General features: G+C 37.7%; 1 protein-coding gene across 16 annotated transcripts in view; it reads left to right on the forward strand.

Moving 5' to 3' along the window:
• The window catches only part of LOC129774637 (voltage-dependent L-type calcium channel subunit beta-1), a 422,247-nt gene that overhangs the window by 377,220 nt on the left and 20,628 nt on the right, over positions 1-24,399 (forward strand). For 13 of the 16 annotated variants that reach the window (XM_055778437.1, XM_055778435.1, XM_055778438.1 and 10 more), the window contains 9 exons: positions 2,189-2,308; positions 2,385-2,486; positions 2,610-2,730; positions 8,822-9,056; positions 9,141-9,264; positions 17,846-17,986; positions 18,089-18,256; positions 18,328-18,454; positions 18,733-18,768. In XM_055778437.1, coding sequence (XP_055634412.1) covers positions 2,189-2,308; positions 2,385-2,486; positions 2,610-2,730; positions 8,822-9,056; positions 9,141-9,264; positions 17,846-17,986; positions 18,089-18,256; positions 18,328-18,454; positions 18,733-18,768 — 1,174 coding nt within the window. The remainder of the gene's footprint in view (positions 1-2,188; positions 2,309-2,384; positions 2,487-2,609; positions 2,731-8,821; positions 9,057-9,140; positions 9,265-17,845; positions 17,987-18,088; positions 18,257-18,327; positions 18,455-18,732; positions 18,769-24,399) is intronic. The other 3 variants (XM_055778443.1, XM_055778449.1, XM_055778442.1) reach the window with 3 other exon arrangements.

Consider the following 24,399-nt stretch of genomic DNA (forward strand, 5'->3'; position numbering starts at 1 on the left):
CTGAATAGAATGAAAAAATAAGGTTTCGAGAAATAATAAGTAGATTCACTTACACTGCGATACGTTGAATGATTTTTATTCCATATTTCCCGCCATACTTTGCGAAAAAAACCAAATATGTATCGAAAAATCCTTTCAATACAACATGTATTAGTTTAGAAGTTACTCGAAAATGTGAAAAAAAAACGATGAGGGTGTGTGGATGGTGAATGTAATCTCCCTTTTACATCTAATGTATTCCTCCCGAAATGCGCAGTCTAACTTTTTATACATACCGTGTCTATGCGATGCAGCCCTGTCATACATATTTCGCCCGCTCTGAGGTTTGCCCCAGCCCTGCATCTTCCAACCAAATCACGCAGCACCAGTTCTCGACCTCTTTCTCATTCGGACTGCGGACAAGGTAAGTCGTGTTCTCTACGACTGTCTAGATCGTATCCAAAATGGCTGGGGTCTGAGTGGCGAAACCACACAGAGGGGATCCCTCTTTAACACTCCTATAATCGCGCATTGGTCTGTCAGACCGAGAAATCAATAATTCGTTCATTTCTCAGAAAATATCAACACTACGACTTTGCGTTTCTCTCTAGCTTCGTTATTCGTTGTTCGTCATCGTTTAGCGTATCGCATGTGTTGGTACAAAGGGGACATGTGCCACTTTTTTAGCACTTTCGGTATGACACACCGACGCGAGTATAGGAGTAACTTTTTTGGGCAAGTGCCTTTTTTCATATTCTAGAATATTGTTGAATGAAATGTATAAATTAATGTTAGTGGCGTGGAATATTTATAGAATATAATGCATAAAATCATTACCGGACTATTCTTATTTGATTTCAGTCACTATTGTAACTGGAGTGAACAGATCCATATATTAACTATTCGTCAATGTATTCGCCGTTAGATTCATACGTTCAAAAGCAAAATGAAAATGTTTGACTTTCGTATAGTTATTCGCTAAATATAATGGTCATACGTATATACACTTGTGAAAGAATTTCACTTGTGGAAGGATTGTAAACTATAAACTAATCGGTGGCATATGCTTATTTTTAACATTTACAGTTTCGGGGATATTTTTTTTATAATGGACAATATCGACAAGAAAACAAGAAAAAGAAAAGGAAGTTCCTAGAAATCCTTTTATATCATCTTTTTAGGCCCCATCTAAAAAAAGGCATTAATTCTTAGTTTACTAAGAAAACAGAGGCACAGAATATTAGAAATATGCAAACTTTAAGTTCCAGAATCTTTATCAACTGGTAATTATCTAGAAGGTCGTTATACATTCTTCTCTTCGATAAAAGACCAGAAAAACACGCAACAACTGCATGAAATCTAAAAAATATGTTTGTTTCGAGCATGCAGTTATGCTGTTCTGATTTTTACTCCAATGAAACCACAATCAATTAATACGTTTTTATGTTATTTTATAGCTCTTTATACTTCCATGAATTAGATTCAGTTGCTTACCTTTGATTAATGACAGTGAAAAATGCAAATTTCGTTATTTGTGTTGGAGTATCAAAAATTACTCTATTTTGAGGAGGCTGAATTAGATGACTATTAAAACATAATAAAGACGAAGAAAACATATTTTAGGAGTTTTTTCATTCAATCGTACCCTCTTCTTCAAATAAATGCCAATGAAGCCTGAAAAAGACACAATGGCAACATTAAAGAGAAGTTCAATTTTCGGTCTGTGACACCGTGCGCGAGTATACGTGTTATGATTTTGCACGCGAGTACAGGAGGGTTAAAGAACATTAGCAAACATAAATTATTCGCCAGCCAACAGATTGTGCTAACGGTTTTAATTGTAATATGCAATTCTAGTTTATTTTCGGGACATAGAACGTAAATCCATCTATTTTTTTCGTTTGGGCTATGGGCATTTGGGCTATGTGTTTGGGCACAAGATGAACTGAAAAGTGTCAAAATCTAAGGCAATTAAAAAGAATTCAAATGCGCTAATCATCCCTCGCTTCAGCATTCAAGGAGGCGAAGACGCATCAGCAAATGGCACCTTACATCGCTTGCTTTTCATGCCTCAATTGTATTATTCTGAAAAAATATATGAAATGCTTTGTTTATGATTCGAGTTTGCGATTCAGCTACACTTGATGTTCATGACGAAACTATTCATTCAGCTATATCTAACATTTCGTCTCTATCCTTTCCCACACAGAGTAAACCTGTTGCATTTGCTGTGAGGACGAATGTATCATACGATGGCAGTTTGGATGACGATTCGCCTGTTCACGGCAGTGCCGTCTCATTCGAAGTCGGCGATTTTCTTCATATCAAGGTAAGTTGAGGATGCAATTGACTGCGTCTCAAAGACATTGATCCGTAACAACTCTGTGTCACTTCGTTCCTCGCAGGAGAAATATGACAATAACTGGTGGATTGGGCGATTGGTTAAAGAAGACTGCGAAGTGGGATTCATTCCCAGTCCCGTTAAGCTAGAACACATACGAATGCAGGTGAGTAGTTAGTTTGACTATTGGATGACCAACATACCAAATGAGCTATATCGCTAACTGATCTGATCTTTTACAATCATTCTGTGGTGCACTCGTGACGATCCGAACGTTCCGGCGGTTCAGACATCGGCGGCACGTTCATCCAAGCTATATACAAGTAAGGGATCATCATCTAGCGGTAATTTAGGAGCATCTGGAGTACCAGGTGCGGAACCATCACGAGGTAGCACACCCCCAACACCTGGTATGACACAGATTTACTTTCTTTTTATTGGTCTTCCGTTCTATTTGTCTATGTGTTGATTGTTGTTGTTTCTTTTCAAAGTTCTCTCTTTCTTTGGTCTTTGGTTTGATTACATGTAATATTTTTTTCTTCGTTTGATTCTCGTTTTTTTTTCATGGTACAATGATACTCAATTTTTCGATGGATCTTTGATTACGATGTTTCGTTTCCCAGCTGTGAAAGCAGATGATGGAATTGATAACCAAATTGTGAAGAGTTTCGACTTCCATAAAATTTCTCATTCCGTTCGAGACTTTCTTTCTTGCTTTACGAAGCAATGAGGGGAATATTTGCTCTTGTAACACTTCTATTAAAATTCATAAATATTCGTATTAGAGTCCACCGCTTTTTTGTTAAATATTCACTAAAATACGTATCAGTGGTGTAAAGTTGGGTTTCATGAACCGGACGCAGATGTGGTGAACAATGTAAAACCATATGTTTTTTTTTTCATTTGAATATTTGGGTCTATACAGACCCTAATAGATCCTAAATGGAATCAACTTCTATGCAGGACACTTTCTAAGACTTTTTGTTACAGTAATATTGAACAGTCTCATTAGCCTAGGATTAGAATGACTGACACTCGACATAATTCTTGCATCAGCGCAATAATATATCGATTTCAATGTGCGCGGAATCCGAAATTTTTTTCTTCAAATATTTAAGGACCTGGATGAATGTGTTGATTGAATGTTCTGAACTGTGGTTGTAAAGTTACCTTCGGCAGTTCTGATGCTAATGGAACAATTATTGACATTGCAAAAAACAACTAACTTCTCTTCTCTTTATTGATTATCTTTTTCGAACTTTGAAAACTGAACCTACACTGGAAATAGATTGACCGTAGAGCTCTATTTTACAGTGGAAGGAGGTAAAACTCAGTTAAGTTAGAATAAGGACGCGAGATAAGTTATGTCGAGAAAGCATCGATAGAATAAATATGTTGTGGGCTCAAAGTGTAACATTGTTTAAGGGAAACCTAATTTTGTGAGCGGCATAGGAACCGCATAACAAATCGTTCAAAACTTCACCAGTAGCTTTGAAAAATAGTTTTGTAAGTTGCAAATAGTTGCTACACAATAAAACTTTTAGAAAAAAAAAACTTCTTTTTTTGGTGGATAGGGAACACATAAAGCCTTTCTCAGTTATAATTTGGTTCCATGAAGTGGGAGATATGTCAGCATAAAAATAACATACAAAAAAGGGAACGATTTCATTTTGTAGTTTTTTTCTATTGAACTTGAATGAAAAATACATGAAAATTATTCGTCAGCTGTTCGTATGAATTTTCGAACTTTTCGTGTGATATCACCAATCTTTTTTCTGCACAGTACTGCTGGTATTACACTTCGCTAATCTCTAAACGTTTTAAATTCATGAAAACTGGAAGATCTTCCTTTTTTCCCATTTCCCATTGTTCTGCCGATTTGTGTGCTAACCCTACCCATATTTCGAATGCTTTTAACTCGAATATTTCTTAACAGATCGAAAAGATGTTTTCATCAATTGATAGGAAATATTTCTACGCGTCTATCACAATTAATAAAATGTTATTCCTCATGAGATGAACAATGTCAACGCCCTAACTGCCAAGTTTTGATTGGCCCGATTTACGGTTTCCCCAACACAGACTTCAAAATCGATGTACCTGGGGAAATCCGCTCTGCAAATATACGTGCAAGTCGGGGGTGTTTTTGTTCCCACCAAGCTGTGTTTCCCGAACATGGACTTAAAAATAAATGTGCCTGGGGGAATCCGCTTTGTCAAAACATGCAAGTCGAGGGTGTTTTTGTTCCCACCAAGCTGTGTTTCCCTAACACGGACTTAAAAATTTATGTGCCTGGGGGAATCCGCTTCGTCAAAACTTGCAAGTCGGGGTTATTTTTTTTGTGTTGAGTACTTTTGCTTTAATAGGCTTAAAACCAAGAATGTTTAGCGCAGACCGGAATATGTTTCCCTAAAACGTTCTTTTAAACTGAATAGCCTGGGAAAACCGTCATTTCAAATACTAGAGGTGAATGAACTTTCGCGGTTCGAGAACTACGTAAACATGAAATGTGCAATAATTTCAGAGGGAAATGTTAAATACAATGATGGTTTGACAATTATTCCGTTCACATATTTGGTAGTCATAGGCATCATATCAAACGTAAAAGGACGTTCATCAAATTTATTTGTAACGAAGATCATAATCTATTACAAAAATGTCGATGCATTCTAAAATAATACTCGATGTGGTAAACAAGTGGGTTGCATAATATAATTGCGTAGTTCTACGTCGAAAATATGCGGTAGTGTCCTAGATACAACCCCTTACTTTTTTTTCAAATGAAAAATGAAATCAGTTCAAAAATGTTAACAAATAACCGAAATTAATGCCCTAGTAATCTCGACATCTCAAAAAAACCATAAAAAACTGAACCAAAGTCGGTCAAGCGGTTCATAAGTTTATTGTATTCGTCGAAATTAGCATTAAAATAACAAAAACTGCCAAATCTTTAAAACATAAAACCAAGTGTTCATGAAGTTTTACTGATTTACGGGGAAAAAATTGGCTTTCCCGAAAATGTATAAACAGACACATAGACATCGTACATACATGAACATACAAATTAAACACAATGTAGAGATTACTCGAGAATTAATCTAGCAAATGAAACCAAATTTGGCATGTGGAGGTTCCAGGGAGCAATAAATGATTCTATGGTGGTTAGATACTCCTCCCCCCTCTCTTAAGGGGGGATGCTACCATACAAATAAAACACAAATTTCTGCATTACTCGAGAATTAATCAAGCAAACGAAACCATATTTGGTATATGGAGGTTTTAGGGCGCAATAAATGTTTTCACGGTGGTTAGACACTCCACCCCCCTTCTCTAAGGGGGGGCTGCCATACAAATGAAAGAAAAATTTCTGCATAACTCGAAATGCATGCGAAGGTTTTAGGGGACACAAAACGTTTCTATAGTGAATAGACACTCCTCCCGTCTCTCTGAGGGGGGAGGGGGGCTGCCATACAGACGAAGCATACATTTCCGCATAATTCAAGAACTAATCAAGCAAACGGAACTAAATTTGGCATGTGGAAGTTTTATGGTGAAAAAACATGTCTAAGGTGGTTCGACACTCCTCCCCCCTTTCTAAGGGGGGGCTCCCATACAAATAAAACAAAATTTCTGCATAACTCGAGGACTGATCAAGCAAACGAAACCAATTTTGGCATATGGAGGTTTTAGGATGCAATAAATGTTTCTACGGTGCTTCGACACTCCTTCCCCTCTCTTAGGGTCGGCTGTCATTCAAACGAAAATCAAATTTCTGCATAACTCGCAAACTCGCAAGCAAATGGAGCCAAATTTGGCATGTGAAGATTTTAGGGGCACGAAACGTTTCTATTGTGAATAGACACTCCTCCCCGCTCTCTAAGGGGTGAAGAGGGGAGGGGTCTGTCTTTATTCTATTATATTTTCTGTATCAAACATTTATTCTATGTAACGGAGAAACATGTTATTTGCAAGTGGTTGAAAAATCTTGAACGGCAATTGCGTCTGAAAAAAATCTGATATTACAATGATGAGTTTTGGTAAAAGTACTAAGAATTTTATAGTAAAAGGTAAATTCAACGGGGTCGATTAGAAGATCAATCAATGAACAATTCTGCGATTGGACTCATGAACTTGCGCTTAGTAAGAAAACGTGAATGTTTGAAGGTATAACAAAAAAACAAATTTTGGCGGGACGAAGTTTGCCGGGTCAGCTAGTGATAACATATTTTTCATAGGATATGAAAAAGCAATGTCAAATGGGTAAAAATTGATTTAAATTCATGAGGTGGGAACTTAAACATGAATCTGGTTTGCATCATCCCACGTTACACCACTGATTCGTATTGTTTTTCGCTAAATATTCTTGGTTTTAAGCCTACTAAAGCAAGATCCAGAAATTTTCACTAAAATAACTTGCAGAGTTTCCTTATAATCTGTAAACATTTCTCCGGAAATACTGTGATTAAACCTTTTCATTATGCAATTGAATTTCTACTCCAAATTAAATTTTATTTTGGGTGCGATATTTGGTTCAATTTAAGAAAATATTACATTTTCAGTATACATTTATGTATCCTACTTGAGTTTCAATCGGAAATGTGTGTGTGTTGATGTTCATCATTATTTCTATAACAAATCTATACTGTACACAGTTGCGCTTGTTACTCGATTTTTTTTGTATTAAAGATTTATGCAAAAGTAAAATGTAATAATATTACTTCTTCTTTATCGTGATGTGTCACGCGTGTGGTTGAGTTCGATTTTCTTCTAAGTTATCTTATATCCTTCTGTTGATTATTTTGATTTCGGACACAGACACGTACACTCACACACACTGGGAAACATGTACACACACAAACACAGACGTACCCCTGAACTCTGAGGCCAAACATTTAGCCCACCCAATAAAATAGCATAGTTTTTACTTTCGCAAATATAGATTCTCACTATCACCACACATTACAATGAAAGAAAAACTTCGCATTCACTATGAAAAACACGCACACAATCCGACAGTTCACCCATTCACACCGTCCTTCTCGATAATTTCTTTCGATCACAATTCTAAACACACTTTCACAAAGCCTATCTTCATTTTAAAATCAACTCAAGTGTTTAAACTCGGAAAATTAATATCTCGTTGCATTATTTATATTTGCATACCATTTAGTTACTCAACGCAGCAAATCCTTGTTGAAATGTGCATGCTTTCAATCTGTTCATTATCCTGTCTGTTGAGTTGCAAGTCCTATTAAGTGTGCCCGAAAAAAAAACAGGTAGCGAACAAATCTCAATCGTTTCCAAACCAAAAACCAAAATTCATGTAACCACCATCAACCATCCGTCCCCATCGGGACAGGTTCCCAGCAAATCTGCCAGTCTCGGACCGATGCGAACAGGCAGCGAAAACGGCTCGACATCCACATTTTTGTTATCTCTCGATCCGGTCCGGATTCAAGCCTTTATTTCGTCCACACGAGACACTGCAAAATTGCCCCACTTATCCGCAAACATCTGCATGCAGTAGACATCCATTATCCAACTTTATTTATCCCTCACATCCCTGTTCTTCCCATCCCCGGCTTTTGCATTCGATGGAAACCCTTTTTGCCCTTCATTGTCTATTCCATCGCCACCATTAGGGCCATCACTATCCTATGAAATATCGCGCGCCTCCGAACCCTGCGAAAACCCGGGGTGGAACTAGCGAGGAAAAACAATCAATAGCAGTAAATGGCTAACGGAAAACTTAATCTAGCAGGGTATAGTAAGTATATGAACGACATAAAATCGCAGATTAGAATCACGGAACAATTGAAGTTTGTCGTCTACCTGTGCGGAGGCCGGAGTTACCATGCATGTTGTAATATCGTTCGACGAGAGTAAAAAAAAAACTAACGTCCAGTGCAAATGACCTATCCCGGATGTATATGCTTCTGTGTGTTACTACTGAATTGATTTGCGATGAATGTTTCTATAAATGTAAGTTTTCGTGTTGTCTCTATCATTTGGCGGAGTTTGAAAATTCTATGTTTTTTCCGAGTGCTTTAGATTGCGGAGGATTATGATCAACTGAATTCTGACAGGTCTAATGAACGATCGGATCGTAAATTGCAGTTTATTATTCAGCAGATGTTCCTGACCCGACACAATCTCCTTCCTAGGAACCGCCACCCGCTACTGAACACATTTTGCTTATCTCAATGAATTATATTTTGGTTTTGGTTGCCCAAATCATAATGCAACACAAATTGGTGTGTAAAACGTTTTGTTCGCGATTTCCAGCGGTCCTGATTTTGCAACTTCACGAAACTACACCCTGCTGTGTACATAGCAAATAATAATTAAACTCGTATAAACTCCCGAGATGGCTATTTAAAAAATTTACACTCATCGCCAGCATCGATAATTTCCATTCGAAAATCTACACTCTAACGGAACTTTTTTTTTTCATTTGTTTCTCTTCTACTTTTTTTTCCATTATTCGGAAACACAATCCAGGAGACGACAGCGATTCGATGGGTGCATCGCGACACGGCAAAACTCCACTCGCCACGCCCCCCACCAAGGAGAAGCGGAAACCGTTCTTCAAGAAACAAGAAACATCATCACCATATGACGTAGTGCCATCAATGAGACCAGTCGTACTAGTGGGTCCAAGTTTAAAGGGTTACGAGGTGACCGATATGATGCAGAAGGCGTTGTTTGATTTTTTAAAACATCGATTTGAGTCAAGGTGAGTGTTTGAGACGGACTAGAATTACTTATTAGCCGGCTATATCTTTTGAACTTCTTCGTATGTTCACGATGTGTCTTGCAGAATAATTATAACCCGTGTTCAAGCTGATATATCGTTAGCGAAGCGTTCACTGATGAACAATCCATCGAAGCGAGCGATCATGGAGCGTTCCAACAGTAGGTCATCTTGTTTAGCGGAAGTGCAGGTGAGTTCAAACCCAGCTTCAAGAATTTGATTCTTATCCCTATCAATATTTTGTTGTAAGAATTTTACTGTATTGTATTGTGTCGAAAAATTTACTCGAAACGATAAAGATATCCCGTTTTAAGTAAAATATCCGGAATAATACCACTTACTATGCCAAGAAGGGCTAAACCGAGATGGTTCGTACGGTATCAAGAAGTAGTCTCCAGTCATCTCGGCTCTGTGCTGCTTGTCGCCAGGATCTCAGGCGTCTCCTCACTCGCAAGCAGAACTTGTCTTTTTTATAATAAGAATGAACTTCTTAGTAGCTCTTTTCACTCCAGCCCGATTCATTCATTCATTATATTCATCGATTCATTATTATAATATTTTTATCGCTCTAAATCGATATACAACATGGGCTGAAAAGTGCCGGGATTTTTAATGAAAACAATCGTTTTTTGGGCATAGATGTACTTATTTCTCAGGGATTGTGAAACCATCGGCCTTCGCTTTCAATTGGAAATGAGTTTTTGCTCCTACAGCAGTTTCTCCGTCAACATAAACCAAGGCGCGTTGCTATCAGCTTTACGAAGGTCCATGTTCATTTCCTTCTTCACCGTCAATAGTACTTCACGGCATATTGAAATAAAAATTAAAAAATAAAGAGAAGAATATTATTTTTTTTCAGGTGGTAATTCAAAATTGTTATTAATTATATTTGAAAAACATAAAAATAATACAAGAAAAAAAATTCAATACTTCAATCATTGCACATTTCACAAATTTTTGGGTTCACGAGAGCACATTTTTCACACACATATTCGTTTCATTTAAAACAGGTATTTGTGGTTTTGTTTTTTTTTTGTAAATTTTTTTTTTTCGCACTGGCACACGAGAATCCAAAATCGAATCTGTTGAAGTTTCTTATATAATTTCGGGTTTCTTCCTGACGCTCTTGCTGAAAATATTTGGCATGTTCTTAAGTTAATTGGAATGAGAACTGATGTTTAGACATTCTCCTGTTGTTTCTCTGTATAAACTGCATGAGTTTGTTTCAGCCAGTTCAAGAATATTGAAGAGAATCTGCACAAACCATTTTTGAAATTATGGTTTCACCCAGTATTTTATCGCCATTTGATCCGCGATGTCCACACCGTGTTTAGTATTATTGTAACTTATTGTAAAACCTGATCGTTTCAGGTATATGCTTATTTTCGATGCTTTGTTTGGCTTACTTTCGTAAAAGGTGAACAATGGCTCGATTTATACAGTTTTTGTTTTGGAAACCTGCCATACAAAGTTTCTACTGTTTGGCGAATTTTTGTTATTTTTTATCTATTTCCGCGGATAATTTCAACAATAGCGATAATTATTTTTAGTAATTTGCGCTCGTAGAGTAAAGGGTGTGTCACATCAAATTGCATCACGGAAAAAACGCTGTAGAAATTTAATTTTTAGGAATTATATCTTCAGCTTTCGCTTATAATCAGATAAGAGTGTATAGATCACGTTGGCTATGCTTCACTGTCAATTTTTCGTAAATTTGGAAAAATGTCCTCGAACGAAAAAGAGCGTCGTGAATTAATCCTGTGCACTCATTTCGAGAATCCGGAGTTGTCACATCGGGACATCGGTAAGATGCTGGGAATCGTCCAATCCACGGTCAGCAGAGTACTAAAACGATACTTCGAGAACCTAACCATCGACCGGAAGGTGAAGAACGGCAAAAATGGATGCTCCGTCAGTGAAAAAGATCACAAACGCGTAGTTAAGCAGTTTAGACGTGATCCGAGAAGTTCGGTCCGGGATGTCGCCAATAAGCTGAATTTGTCAAGTTCATTCGTCCAGCGGACCAAGCAGCGGGAGGGCCTGCGTACATACAAGGTTCAGAAGGCTCCTAACCGCGACGAAAGGCAAAACATGGTGGGGAAGACGCGAGCCCGGAAGCTGTACACCGAAATGCTGACGAAGCCGCATTGCCTGGTAATGGACGACGAAACCTACGTCAAAGCGGACTTTCGTCAGCTGCCGGGCCTGTTGTTCTTCTCCGCAGAGGACAATTCAGCGTTCCGGAGGAGATTCGCAAGCAGAAACTATCCAAGTTTGCCAAAAAGTACATGCGATCTGCTCTTGCGGAAAGCGGAGCGCCCCCTTCGTGATGACCGGCATGGTAAACGGGCAGGTTTACCTTAAGGAATGCCTACAGAAGCGCTTACTACCACTATTGAAGCAGCACGAGGGCCCAACCATCTTCTGGCCGGATCTCGCTTCGTGCCACTGTTCAAAGGACGTGTTGGAATGGTACGAAGCCAACGGGGTCACCTTCGTGCCAAAGGAAATGAACCCGCCCAACGCGCCGGAGCTTCGCCCAATAGAGAAATATTGGGCGATTATGAAGCAGGCCCTCCGGAAGAACCCAAAAGTTGTCAAATCGGAGGCGGACTTCAAGAGAAAATGGATTTCTGTTAAAAAAAAAACTACAACCTGACGTTGTACAGAACCTTATGGACGGGGTAAAGAGGAAGGTGCGAGCATACGGGCTTGGGCTCGAAGTATGAATAAACAGAAAATGCCAAAAGTTGTTTAATAGTTTTTATTTTACTGTCTAAAATTTTCAAAAGGATCGGTCTACTGGGCGAATTTCTACAGCGTTTTTTCCGTGAGGCAATTTGATGTGACACACCCTTTAATTATTTGTAGTGATACCTACTTCCGCATCCTGTGAATGGCTCGATTAGTTTCACAACAACGAATGTAGCTCCACTTTTTTCATCCTTTTTCAAATATGGAAATCCATTTACAATGTATTAGGCTGTCAAAAAAGTCCTGCGATATTTTTTTTGAATTTTCATTTGTTCATAAAATTAGTTACAATCATCTGTTTTAAGTCAAATATGCGCCGTTTTGTTCGATGACTTGTTCCCAACGAGATGCCAACTTCATAATACCCCTGTTATAGAAGCTCGCTTCCTTATTGGCAAAAAACTCGGATAGCCAATTTTCACAGGCCTCTTTTGTGGCTAACTTCTGACTACCTAGTTCGTTCGCCATGGACAAAAATAGGTGGTACTCACTTGGTGCACGGTCCGGACTATACGGCGGATGCAAAAGAACCTCCCATCCGAGCTCCCGGAGCTTCTGGCGCGTCACCAAAGAAGTGTGTGGCCTGGCGTTGTCCTGATGGAAGACAATGCGGCCTCTGTTTATCAAAGATGAGTGCTACCTTCAAGCGGTCCAGTTGTTGGCAGTACAGGTCCGAATTGAGCGTTTGGTCATAGGGAAACAGCTCATAATAGATTATTCCTTGACAATCCCACCAAACACACAGCAGAACCTTCCTGACCGTTAATGAGGGCTTGGCCACCGTCTAAGCCGCTTCAGCGGGCTTCGACCACGACCGTTTGCGCTTCACGTTGTCGTAAGTGACCCACTTTTCATCGCCAGTCACCATCCGCTTCAGAAACGGGTCGATTTTGTTGCGATTCAGCAGCGATTCACATGCGTCGATACGGTCAAAGATGTTTTTTTGCGTCAACGTGTGTGGCACCCATACATCGAGCTTCTTTGTGAATCCAAGCTTCTTCAAATGGTTAATAACGGTTTGATGACTTATCCCCAGCTCTTGGCCGATGCTACGGCTGCTACTATGCCGGTCTTTCTAATTCAGCTAATTTTGTCGCTAATTCAGCGATTTTGTCGCAATTTTCGACGACAGGCCTTCCGGAGCGTGGCGCATCTTCGACGACCTCTACACCAGAACGAAAACGTTGAAACCATCGTTGTGCGGTGGAAATGGAAAATGTATCGGGTCCATAAACTGCACAAATTTTATTGGCAGCTTGAGATGCATTTTTGCCTTTGTCACAGTAGTACTGTAAAATATATCGGATTTTCTCTTTATGTTGCTCCATATTTGCGACACTATAACTCACGAACGACTTAACCAAACAAAACACTGTCAAGGACTATATTATAGCGCGCAAAATACCTTTCCAACAAGCTATAGTATGACTCGATACAATGAATACAACTAGAACTACGCGCTTACAACGACACCTCGCGGAAATACCGCAGGACTTTTTTGACAGCCTAATATTTGGTGCTGACGTCAGATGCTAGCCAGAATTAGATACCAAACATATCCAGTTTATTCGGCATATATTGTGTAAATCTACAACTCGTTTTGGTTGGGAAAAGCTGGTCCTCAGGCTTGTAACAATTTCAATGAATTTGTACCATAATTTAGAGATAAGAGCGAATTGGTCTGTTTGTAAACGCTGGGCTCGTTGACTTTTTGTCGAATCTCGTAAACCGCATAATTTCACAAAAATCATTCTTGCGCAATAAGCGTTTCTGCATTTCTCTTTCCATGAATATGAGATGTCCAATTTGTTTTCCTGATATGTGCCACGTGCATAAAGTAGACCAATGAAAGCATTGATTTTTGCAGGAATAAGATGCCACGTTGTTCCCAGTGCTCGAAAGGTTTCTTCTTCAGTCTTCAGAATGCAACGCGGTGCTGATGAGTAACAAGTTGTTTGCACTCAGTTGTACTCTCACTCCTTGTATGCACATGCGCACTAGCGAATGAGCACGCTCCGAAACACAGATGAAATGGTTTTTTTGACGTGGGACTACGTCTAACCGGAATATATGGAGGGTAAAATGAAAACCTAAACACAGAACATGCAGGAAAAAATGAAAGATTTCGAATGCTTATAGCTCGAACATTTCGTACTGGATAGGAGAGATGTTTGCATCACTTGATAGGGAATATTTCTACGCATCTATCGCAACTAACAAAATGTTGTTTTTCATTAGATAAACAATTGAATAACTGTAAAATATTAGGCGTTATCTAAACGCCCTAACTGCATCGTTTTGATTGGCCCGATTTACGGTTTCCCTAACACAGCCATCAAAACCAAGCAGCCTTGGGGAAATCGGCATTGCAAATACATGAAAGTAGGGGGACTTTTGTTCTCATCGAAAAATGTTCCCTAACACAGACTTTAAAACCAAGCAGCGAAATCGGCATTGCAAGCACACGAAAGAGCCTAGAGGCGAGTGAACTGAAAAGTTTAAACTCTCTTAAAGCCAAAAAGAAGAAAAAGAACACACGAAAGTAGGGGGAGCTTTTGTTCCCACCGAAATGTGTTCCCTAATAGAGATTTCTAAACCAAGGTGCCTGGAGAAATCGGTATTTCAAATTCATGCAAGTCGGGGATATTTTTGTTCCGACTGGAATGTGTTTCCCTAACACAGACTTCAAATCCATGAAGCGTGGGGAAATCGGCATTGCGAATTCATACAAATCGGGGGTATTTTTGTTCCGATTGAAATGTGTTTCCCTAACACAGACTTCAAAACCGAGGTTTCTGGGGAAATCGGCTCTGCAAATAAATGCAAACTGCGAGTACTTTTGTCCTCGCTTGCCTTTGTGCAGAGTGGAATATGTTTGTCCTAACATGATCTTCTAAACTTAGGAACCTGGGAAAATCGTGCAGCCACTAGAAGCGAATGAACTTCCCAGTTTCAAGCAAATTCGAGATTCGAGAAGTATGTACACTTTTGGGATGTAAACTTCAGAGGGAAATGTAAAATAAAATAATCGTTTGATAATTTTTTTTGTCTTTATTGGAAAGATTTTCAGCCTTAGGCTGGTTCATCAAACGTTTGATAATTCTTCCGTACATATATTTTGTTCTAGTCATCATACCAAACGTAAAAGGTCCGTCATTAAATTTACTTGTAACGAAGAACAATCAATCACAATAAATGAATTGACTTTACACGGCATTTGTTCATTTTTTTCACTCACAGAGCAAATATATTGAACTCAATTGAATTTGGAAACTGTTTCATTCAATCAAGAATTTAATCAATACAAACGAATGATTGCTCAGCTAAGGTAGTTCCACGTGAACCTTGCGGTTATATCATAGATATAACCCACTAATTTTTTGTTAGCGCCGTTTTGCACCGTGTTTTGCGCCGTGTTTCTTTTTATATACTTGTTTTACACCTTTGTTTTCTCCGTTGAATTATTTCTCTTCGCACAAGCGCATACGGTTGGTATAGATGCAGCGCTGTTGTTTTTATCTTTCGCTTAGAATGAACGAAGACAAAACGGTGTGATGTACAGTATCTGGATTCTGTGCCGTGTTCATTCAGCGCTCTCGTGTTTATGAATTTGGTACACTTCGTACCAAGAGAGAATACGTGTTTGTTATGAACGCGCACTGATGAAAATAAAAATCAAGTGCAGCGCAGCGTATATTTTCTTATACGATTGTCAATAATCAAAGTAAATACAGTACCCACTTCACCCATCATACTATATATAAATGCTCTGCAAATTTGTTTCTATTTAAAAACAGATCAAGAACATGTCAAACATGAGAATTTACAGACAAAAATGTTACGGGCAAAACATAATTTTTTTCAGGAGTCTTCATACAAAAATGACTTATATTCCAAAAACTATAAAAGATAAAAAATTGATATCTTCGACAAAAGTTCATATTCTAATAAGATCTAAAACTTTGTTGAATACACTATATCGCTATCTTCACTTTAAACAAAATTAAGATTAGTTGTATTTTTTTTAAAAGAAAACATGAAAAAGTCAGAAAAACTTTTTCCCTGTAAATGTGCCCATCTTCCGATGTATGGACGACTTGTTGGACATTGTAAGGGCTATTCATATATATATTTTTGGGAATTTAAAAAAATACGTTTTTGAAAAAAAATGGATTTTAATGTTTAAAATACCTTTTTTTTCAGTGAATTTTTTTCCAAAATAAATTTGGTATTTTTTGTGAAAATATAAACAATTTCCTACATTTCATTCTTTGCTAAGAATTTTGTAGGTATCATAGTTTTAAGTTTTAATTTTTCGTAAAAAAATAAGAAAAAAAGTTTTTGGCCGTTTCCAAAAACTAATCTAATTTTTTTTAGAATATTTCAAGTATATAAAGTTGCTTAAATGACCTATGACTTTACATCCACAACGTTTCACTTCTATCTGAGATGGTGCTGCCAACTCCTAAGACGAGTTGCCATGAAATTCGTCAGCTGTTTCGAAAATTTGGTTGGCATTTCTGCCTAAAGGAAAGCAGCATGGTTTTAAATGCTTGTTTTGAATGCGTTTTTCTCGAAACCATTTTTTCAGATGGTGGTATCTTAGAAGCTAAAAGACCGATTTGACTGATTTTTTTTTTCAGTATGTAAAAATGAATTCTCTAAATTGTGACTCAGCCTTTTTGTGATATCTCACTTCTTATTTTTTTTTATTATTTGTAAAAAATAGCAATTTTTATTGAACAAACAACAATTTTTTATTGAATTTTGGCTTTTTGTCTAATTTGAAAAAACCGCTACGTAACAATTAAAATAATTAATTTTTACACGCTGAAAACAAGTTTCAGTCAGATCAGTCCACTAGATTCTGAAAGAAACATACCACCAGCAAGGAACTATTTTAGAGAGAGCATCCCCACGCCCAGTTCCCAAAACAACGTAATGATCACTATATTGGCATCCAAAAAATAAAAATACATCAATTCACGAAAATCCGTTATTTTTCGGCCCTCCAGAGTAGGGTCGCCCCTTAGTGTACGTTTCAAAAGAAAAGAAAAATACAAAAACCACTTGTTTTTTAACGGAAAAATCAAAATCTTTAGTTGTATAGTATCGTTCAAAGCTTTCTCACAAACATCATGCGCTTGAATCTATGTAATCATTCAACATCGATACACCACGAGTGAGGTTCGATGTTGTTGTAGACCAAGCATCTACCCATATTTTGTGGAAATTTAGCAAATGATGAACTCATTCAATCAACTGTGATCAGTCGCAAATACAAGAGCCAGAACGTTCTTTCGCTTACCTTTTTGGTAATTCTGATTGAATCTTATTTTCTTTTTTTTTTTTTGTTTGATTAAGGGTTTAAAAATTCATGGTGGGACTGTTATGCCTAGAATATCAACATGGGACAATTGAACTTGATGTTGTATTTTGATATACTGAGAATAAACTTTTTTTTGTGTTTTTTTCATCGTTTTATGAAGAAATGAGTGATCTGCTGTGACCTTCGCAGAATATAAATCTCATTGTTATTAGGCATTCGCTAACCAGGTGTACACGTGTTCTGTTAAACTTTTTCTTATTTGTTTGAGAATTTGTTCATTCTTCTATACCAGAAAAGAGTGCATTAGGCCTGCTGAAAGTGCGACATGAAATTCTTGTACTTGAACCGACTTATTCGATATGGATCGACAAAAAATACATGGTGGGACAGTTATGAATAGAATACCAACATGGGACAATTGAGCTTGATGTTGTTTTTTTTAAAAGTTGGGAATAAACTATATGTTTTTTGTGTTTTTCCGTAAGATTATGCATAAAAACAAAGTTTTATGAAGAAAAGAGAAAATCTTCAAAAGGTAACAAGGGACAACTTCCATCCATCGCGTTGGTTTATTGACTGTTGAGAGCATTTGGTTTCGATTACATAACCCCAAAATAATTTCTAGCAAACCATAAATATCCTTGCAAATAAACAAATAATAATAATAGTTTTTCCCCCCTTTCTGCAGGCTGAAATCGAGCGGATATTCGAGTTAGCGAGAACACTTCAATTAGTTGTACTTGATTGTGATACAATAAATCATCCGTCACAATTAGCGAAAACATCATTAGCGCCAATAATAGTTTATTTAAAAATAGCTAGTAGTAAGGTACGAACCGAACGCAATTCCGTTTCTCCCCCACAACCGGATCGACGTTGTTTACTGACGTTGCTAATTGCTGCTCAATCTTTAACTCCCTAACTCCCGCAGGTATTACAAAGATTAATCAAATCACGTGGCAAAGCTCAGGCGAAAAATTTATCAGTACAAATGGTAGCTGCTGAGAAATTGGGCCAATGTCCATCGGAAATGTTTGATGTCGTCCTGGACGAGAACCAGCTCGAGGAAGCGTGCAATCATCTGGCCGAATATCTGGAGGTAATTAGGAACCAAGTTATCTAACGTAGTCATGGCAGGTACTATCAACTCACCATCTGAACGTTTTTTAGGCATACTGGAGAGCCACACATCCCCCCGTACGACCAACTCCTTCTTCTGTTCCTAGACCTCTGCCGTCCCAAGAAGCGTCACCGTCGGGCGAAGCGCCCGGCCGAATGGGTCCTCCACCTCCGCCTGGTGAGTAATGTTTACGTCAAGCATGGTTCAACATAATCTTTCGATAGGGTTTCAGTACCATCAGCGAGAAAATCTTTTCCAATTTTAGTTGGTCTCTATCGCACATTATGTAGAATTTTTCTTTCTCAAAGCTAAAAACACGCGACAATACGCAATTAGCAGTATTTTATTCACTTCAATAATTTCATCTATCTTATCAACGTATTTTTTCCCTCACAAATATTTTTTCTCGTGTCAAAACTATCATTGCAAATCACAACAACGCCGCTAAAACACAGACTCTAGAGATCGGTACGGATATAGAAGTGAACGAGGTAATATTCCACCGCCTTGCCTTCCCTTCTGAAATATTCTTCTCGGGCTGTAGAAATCTTTTTCCATAACTTTGGTCAATTGTTCTCCTAGATACATTTGTCCCGTTTCACTTTCACTTTGTCGACTTTTAGTTATGTTACAAAATATAACTCTAGTTCTTATTATCAGTTGCATCCTACGTTCCTAATTCCGCTTGGTCTGTTTTATCGTTCTATGTTAATTTGAACCAAATTTCTTCTCCCCGTTTTACTAGCGCTTGTCTTGAATGCGGAGCGCTTCCCTTCGATTCGTTTTTTTATTATCTACTTAGCATTCTACCATCAAGCTCAACTTAAACACAGCTTGGTGTCAGTCGCTTATTTGTTTCCTGTTTCCTGTTTGTTGTTGACCCAAGCGTTCGAATTGCGGAGAGAGATAGAATCTCACGAAAAGGGAAATACTAAACCATTACGTGCATCGGCGTTATCCCATTTTGCTGCCTGTTTATCTTTTTTTGTAGAGCGTAGTTCCGGTATCGGAAAGCGGTGATAATGTGCGGAATCTCGGGAAGGAAATGCAAATCAAAGCTGTATTTAATCCGCTGAACAAACACCACGGTTGATCAATTTGCTTACATATTCTTTCTGTTGTTAGTTTTCAGCATGGCCGACGTCGAGGAAACACTGTAAGCGAGTTGTTCCGATCGATTGCTGGAAGAGCTTGGGATATGTGGAGAGAAGGGACAAATCTTCATAAGAGTTTTTCGTTCCCCCAATCGATTGCTGTTTATTTGCTGTTTGGTTACATTTTCAATTTGAATTGTTTTGTGATTTTGGTCCCGAGAGGACACCAGGATCAACGATGGAGAAAGAAAGGAAGTGATTCTCTTTCGGAAGATGGTTTCCAATTTTACAAGTTGGAATTTGCTTTTGTAAATACATTGATGATTTTTATGCAGTTCCTTCGGCTATGAAGTGAGTAAGACCGTTTGCGTGAAACTAATATCTGCTAACATTTGTTCTCACGTGCTTTCGTCTGTTGTCATAACACCAATATTGAGTGTCACTTGATTTTACTAACAACATAAGTTTAAAATTTACATTAGTTTCCCTTAAATGTATTGTTGATCGATAAATATGTACTAACGATTCAAATAGAATCGTCAGCAAGATTTACTCAAACAGCAAAAAAGTGATTATTGCAATCATTTAACATAACACAACAGTAGGGGAAGTGGGGGTAAAACGGACATGTTAAGAAGAACTTCAGTTATATCGTTGGAAACCTATGTTTCCCAAAACTTTGATGCTGTTTCTTGCAATTCAATATACTGTTTTTTCTACCTAATTGGCCAAATATTTCACAAAAAAATAATTTTTCAATGTTTTTTTTACTGAAATTAAAACAGACCAAAAAGTACAACATATTTTTCGAAGCGGGTAATATGAACATATAGTGGGGGTAATATGGACAGGTTTGTAATATATGAAGTGTAAACGTTTATCGATCGCGACACGAATAGTTTTATTCAATCAAGGTCTGAACCCATCAAGAGTGTCCGTTAAATGATGAAAAAATCGAATTAATCCACCTAGAAGTGATATCGTGCTTTTCAGCAGTATGAACGGACAGACTCTCAATTATTTTGCTTTTAGTTGCAGTCAGCTTCTAAACAGTCCACATTTGGCGATTTGATTTCCATTTATAGACGCAGAGCATTCCTTAGGAATAGATTAAACTGACTTTTCACAGTCCACCTCACTCCCACTGACAACTTTCCGTTTTACCCCATCAGTACAATTATTTCAATAATTCAAATTTTCCACTCAAAAATGAATTTACTTTTCCGTTGCCATTTTCATTGCCATAAGGTGGCTTGAATATTATAGAATAACATGTAGAAGGTGTTCTCATTAACAGAAATCTGAAATTCAAAAAAAAAACCACTTGTCCATATTATCCCCACTGTCCGTACTATCCGCGGTTCCCCTAATTGAAACGAGAGGTAACGAACAAAACAATAAACAAATTATAAACCGGTTTGCAACAAAATTAGGTAATTGGGATAAATAAGGCCATCTCTCAAAATAAATGAAAGAAGACTTATAAAATCCCTTTTCTACAATTTTTTTTCATAAATGTTTTTAGTTAGAATGAGCTCACTAATCACGCCAAAACAGATTCTTCTTCGCTGTGGGGCTCTTTTGATATATTGACGCTCGTGAGCAGCATCAGGGCGATCTATTTGAAAAATATGACAGTAGTCTGCTCTACCTTCCCTGGTATCCCATTTTCATCTCTTCAATATCCTGGTGGAGTCGTTAACATTGTTCTTCATATACAGCTGTCACGAAAATCTCCCGGCCAGAACGGAAATCGAACCCGAACCTCCGGCTTGATAATGTGTGACGCTATCTACCTCGTCATGAAAGTGATAATCTGAACTGGCATATTTTGTGTTAGACGTAAGCGCCAATTGTGTTTTTCAATTGAATAAAAATTTTACAAATCATAAAACACCTCCGGTCCCCTTTTCATCGTCAGTATTTTTAAAATAGACATGAGACAGATTATTCTACACTCTGTCCAACTTCTATAAGACCACCCTGATTCTACATCGTTGCAACACAAACAGTTAGAATTTCAACAAGATATATTCATATATTGTTGAATGCTTAGAATAAAGTATATTTAACGTCAATTTCGTTCAAAAGAGTTGCTTGTTTATTTATTTTGCTTAAATATGATAATTTCAACCGTCCAGTTTCTATAAGACCATTTCGAAATTCATATGTATTATCAATGAAAAATTCAAAACGATCGGTGGATTTAAATGTCAATAATTGGTAACCTTGCCATTTCGGCTAATACCCTTGAAAATTAATGTTGGAATACTATTTACCCAATTTTGCTCGACGGATTTCTCGATATTTTTCTATGTTTCCAAAATTGCGACCTTGAGCTCTTCAACCGTTATGTACCGCTTTCCCTTAATGTAGATTCTGCGTACAAGGATCCCTCTAAGATTTTCAACAGGATTCAAATCTGGAGAGCGAGCCGGTCAGTCCAAAAAAAATATGTTTTTGGTCCTTAATCCATTCTTAGATTCCTTGCTGGTATGAACAGTAGCATTGTTTTGCTGGAATGTGAATTTTTTGTGATGATGTGTGATGAATGATGATGAATGATTGAATGATGTGAAAGCTTTTTTGAGCTTTCCGATTGCACAGAATCCTGTCCAAACACGAGCCTCCACCGAAATCACGCCAGTACCCGTTGAAACCATCAGGACCATCCAAATGGAACTTCAGTGAAGATAACCTATACATTGAAGAATTTTGTGTCATGGTATATAGCAAAATGTATTCTTTTGGAAGCATTCTTTGTCACAACATACCATGTCCCACAGTCGGTCCATGTAAGCTTTGGCAAAACTCAGGCGTCTTCCGATGTGAGATGGTCTAAGATAAGGAGCTTTAACCTTTTAAGCCCTCTTTATGTAAGGATTTATTATTAAAACTTGACGATCATCCGAGAAACATTTAAATTCAAATATTGCTTTATTTGCATAGGTGATTTTGAGGTGTTTGAAGCTGTTCCAACTATTTCCCGCTTACCCCGGTCAGAAAGCTTCGATTTACGTGGAGCTCTCTCCTTCTTACCGTATCCTTGAGGATTCGCCAAACTATTGAGCACTACTTAATGGGATCGTCCAACCCGACGAGAAATTTCTCTAATACCAACATTTTCTTTGTGAAATGCATCGATTTGTCTTTCTTCTCTCTCCGTGAGCACTTTTCCCTTCAGCATTTTCCAGATTTGATTAATCAAATCAACTAAAACAACGGAAAATGTAACTGGTCTTATAGGAACTTGACACTCGAAGATGCAAAAAAAAATAGTTTATGCTCAGCGCTTGCACACACACATATGAAAATCATGCAGTTTATGGTAGTCACCAATACCTACACACTAGAATATAAATTGAAACATTGTTTGTTTACAATGACACAAATCAGCAAAATCATAACCTGGTCTTATAGAAGTTGGACAGAGTGTATATAAATTGGTTACAGTCCTGATTATTTTAAAATGGTAAAGACATGAAAGAAAGCGTTTTCCAACACTGAGCGGTAATGATGATTACGTCAACCATGCATATTTGGGCAGTGAAAGTGTAATGTGATAGAATAGCAGGTGATAGAGTAATGCGAATAGTGATAGAATACCACTATCCAGTCAAATCCAGACATGAGATCTGACATTGCTCTGATAGAACAAGACTGTTATTTTCCCTCTTAGTTTATTTTAGAGGTTTTTTTTCCTTCGAAAAAAAAAAGTTCGAAACTACACTGTCAAGGAAACCTTCATTCTATACTAGATGATAGTGCGTATTCGTTTTTGTGAAAAAGTTCAAAAGCTTTTTTTAAAAATTCGATTAGTTCAAAATTTGCTTGTGGAGCAAGGGTGCGCAGTGGCTGTGGGGCAAAGGTGCGCACCAGAGTTTTGTTCTGAAAAAAATTTTAAAATGTTTTCAACCTCCAACACGAATTCAATCAAGTTGCAAAACTGGCAGGAAGAGATCGGGATTCAAGCTTCATGAGGAACCATCGTCTGTCTCTTCGAACCCCACAACAGCGCAACGAAGTAAAAGCGCTCCAAGGCGGAATCCTCAAAACCGAATCCAAGATGAAGAAGAAAAATAAACAATTGCTTAAAAATAATTTTTGTTTTTATTTTCACCATGCATCCAATTCAATAACGGTTATGTTTCGTTTATGTTTATGTTTTCACAATTAACTTCCTACCGATATTCATGTATACCTATTCCTACCACAGCGAATCAAATGACCCTTTTTTGAAATATTACTATGTAATGCTCAAAATGTATTATTTCGCACAATTTGATAAGGAGTAAATATTGAAGATTACACTGTTGATTTTTTTAAGAAAAGTAGTAAAAACAAATGACGATGAGGTAATCTTACTTGTATAGCAATTTTGAAAAAAAAATTAAAAGGGGTCATTTGACCCTGCCGTGGTAGGTTTAGTGTTAACAATGAGTTTAAAAAAAATCAAGTGAAGGTAACAATGTATCTATAAACTTGATCTATATGAAGATATACGGGCAAACCTTTTTTTTGTGCGCGGGATAGGGACTTGCCGTGAAATGTTGATTCGCACGATAATATACGCTATGCAAAATATTAACTCATTCGAACTTCATTTATAAGTGTCACAGACGTTAAAATTTCAGTTTTGACGGAAGACTACGTCTTTCATTTCTATACTGAGGTGTAAGCTCAAAGTTTCGAAAACGAAGGTGTTACGCCGGAGAACGAGATTTTGAGCGTTAATAGCTCCTAAACAACTGAACGAAATGGTATGATAAACACTTCATTCGAAAGATAAAATGTCTACGCGTTATATGCTTGTTACTTTTTGATCCAGAAACTTGTTTCAATAGCCCTAAAATTGCTTTCAAAACAGACTATTGAAATCACACCAATCGGTATATAAGCGAGTGCCGCTCGGAAATCCACTCATTAACGATTGCGCAACGATTGAGGTACGATCGCTGGAATGGATGGATGTTTCTCTAACACCGACTTCAAAACCATGGAGCCTGTAGAAATCGGCATAGCAAATTA

The sequence above is a fragment of the Toxorhynchites rutilus genome, chromosome 3, assembly GCF_029784135.1.
Source record: "Toxorhynchites rutilus septentrionalis strain SRP chromosome 3, ASM2978413v1, whole genome shotgun sequence".
Taxonomy (NCBI): Eukaryota; Metazoa; Arthropoda; class Insecta; order Diptera; family Culicidae; genus Toxorhynchites; species Toxorhynchites rutilus.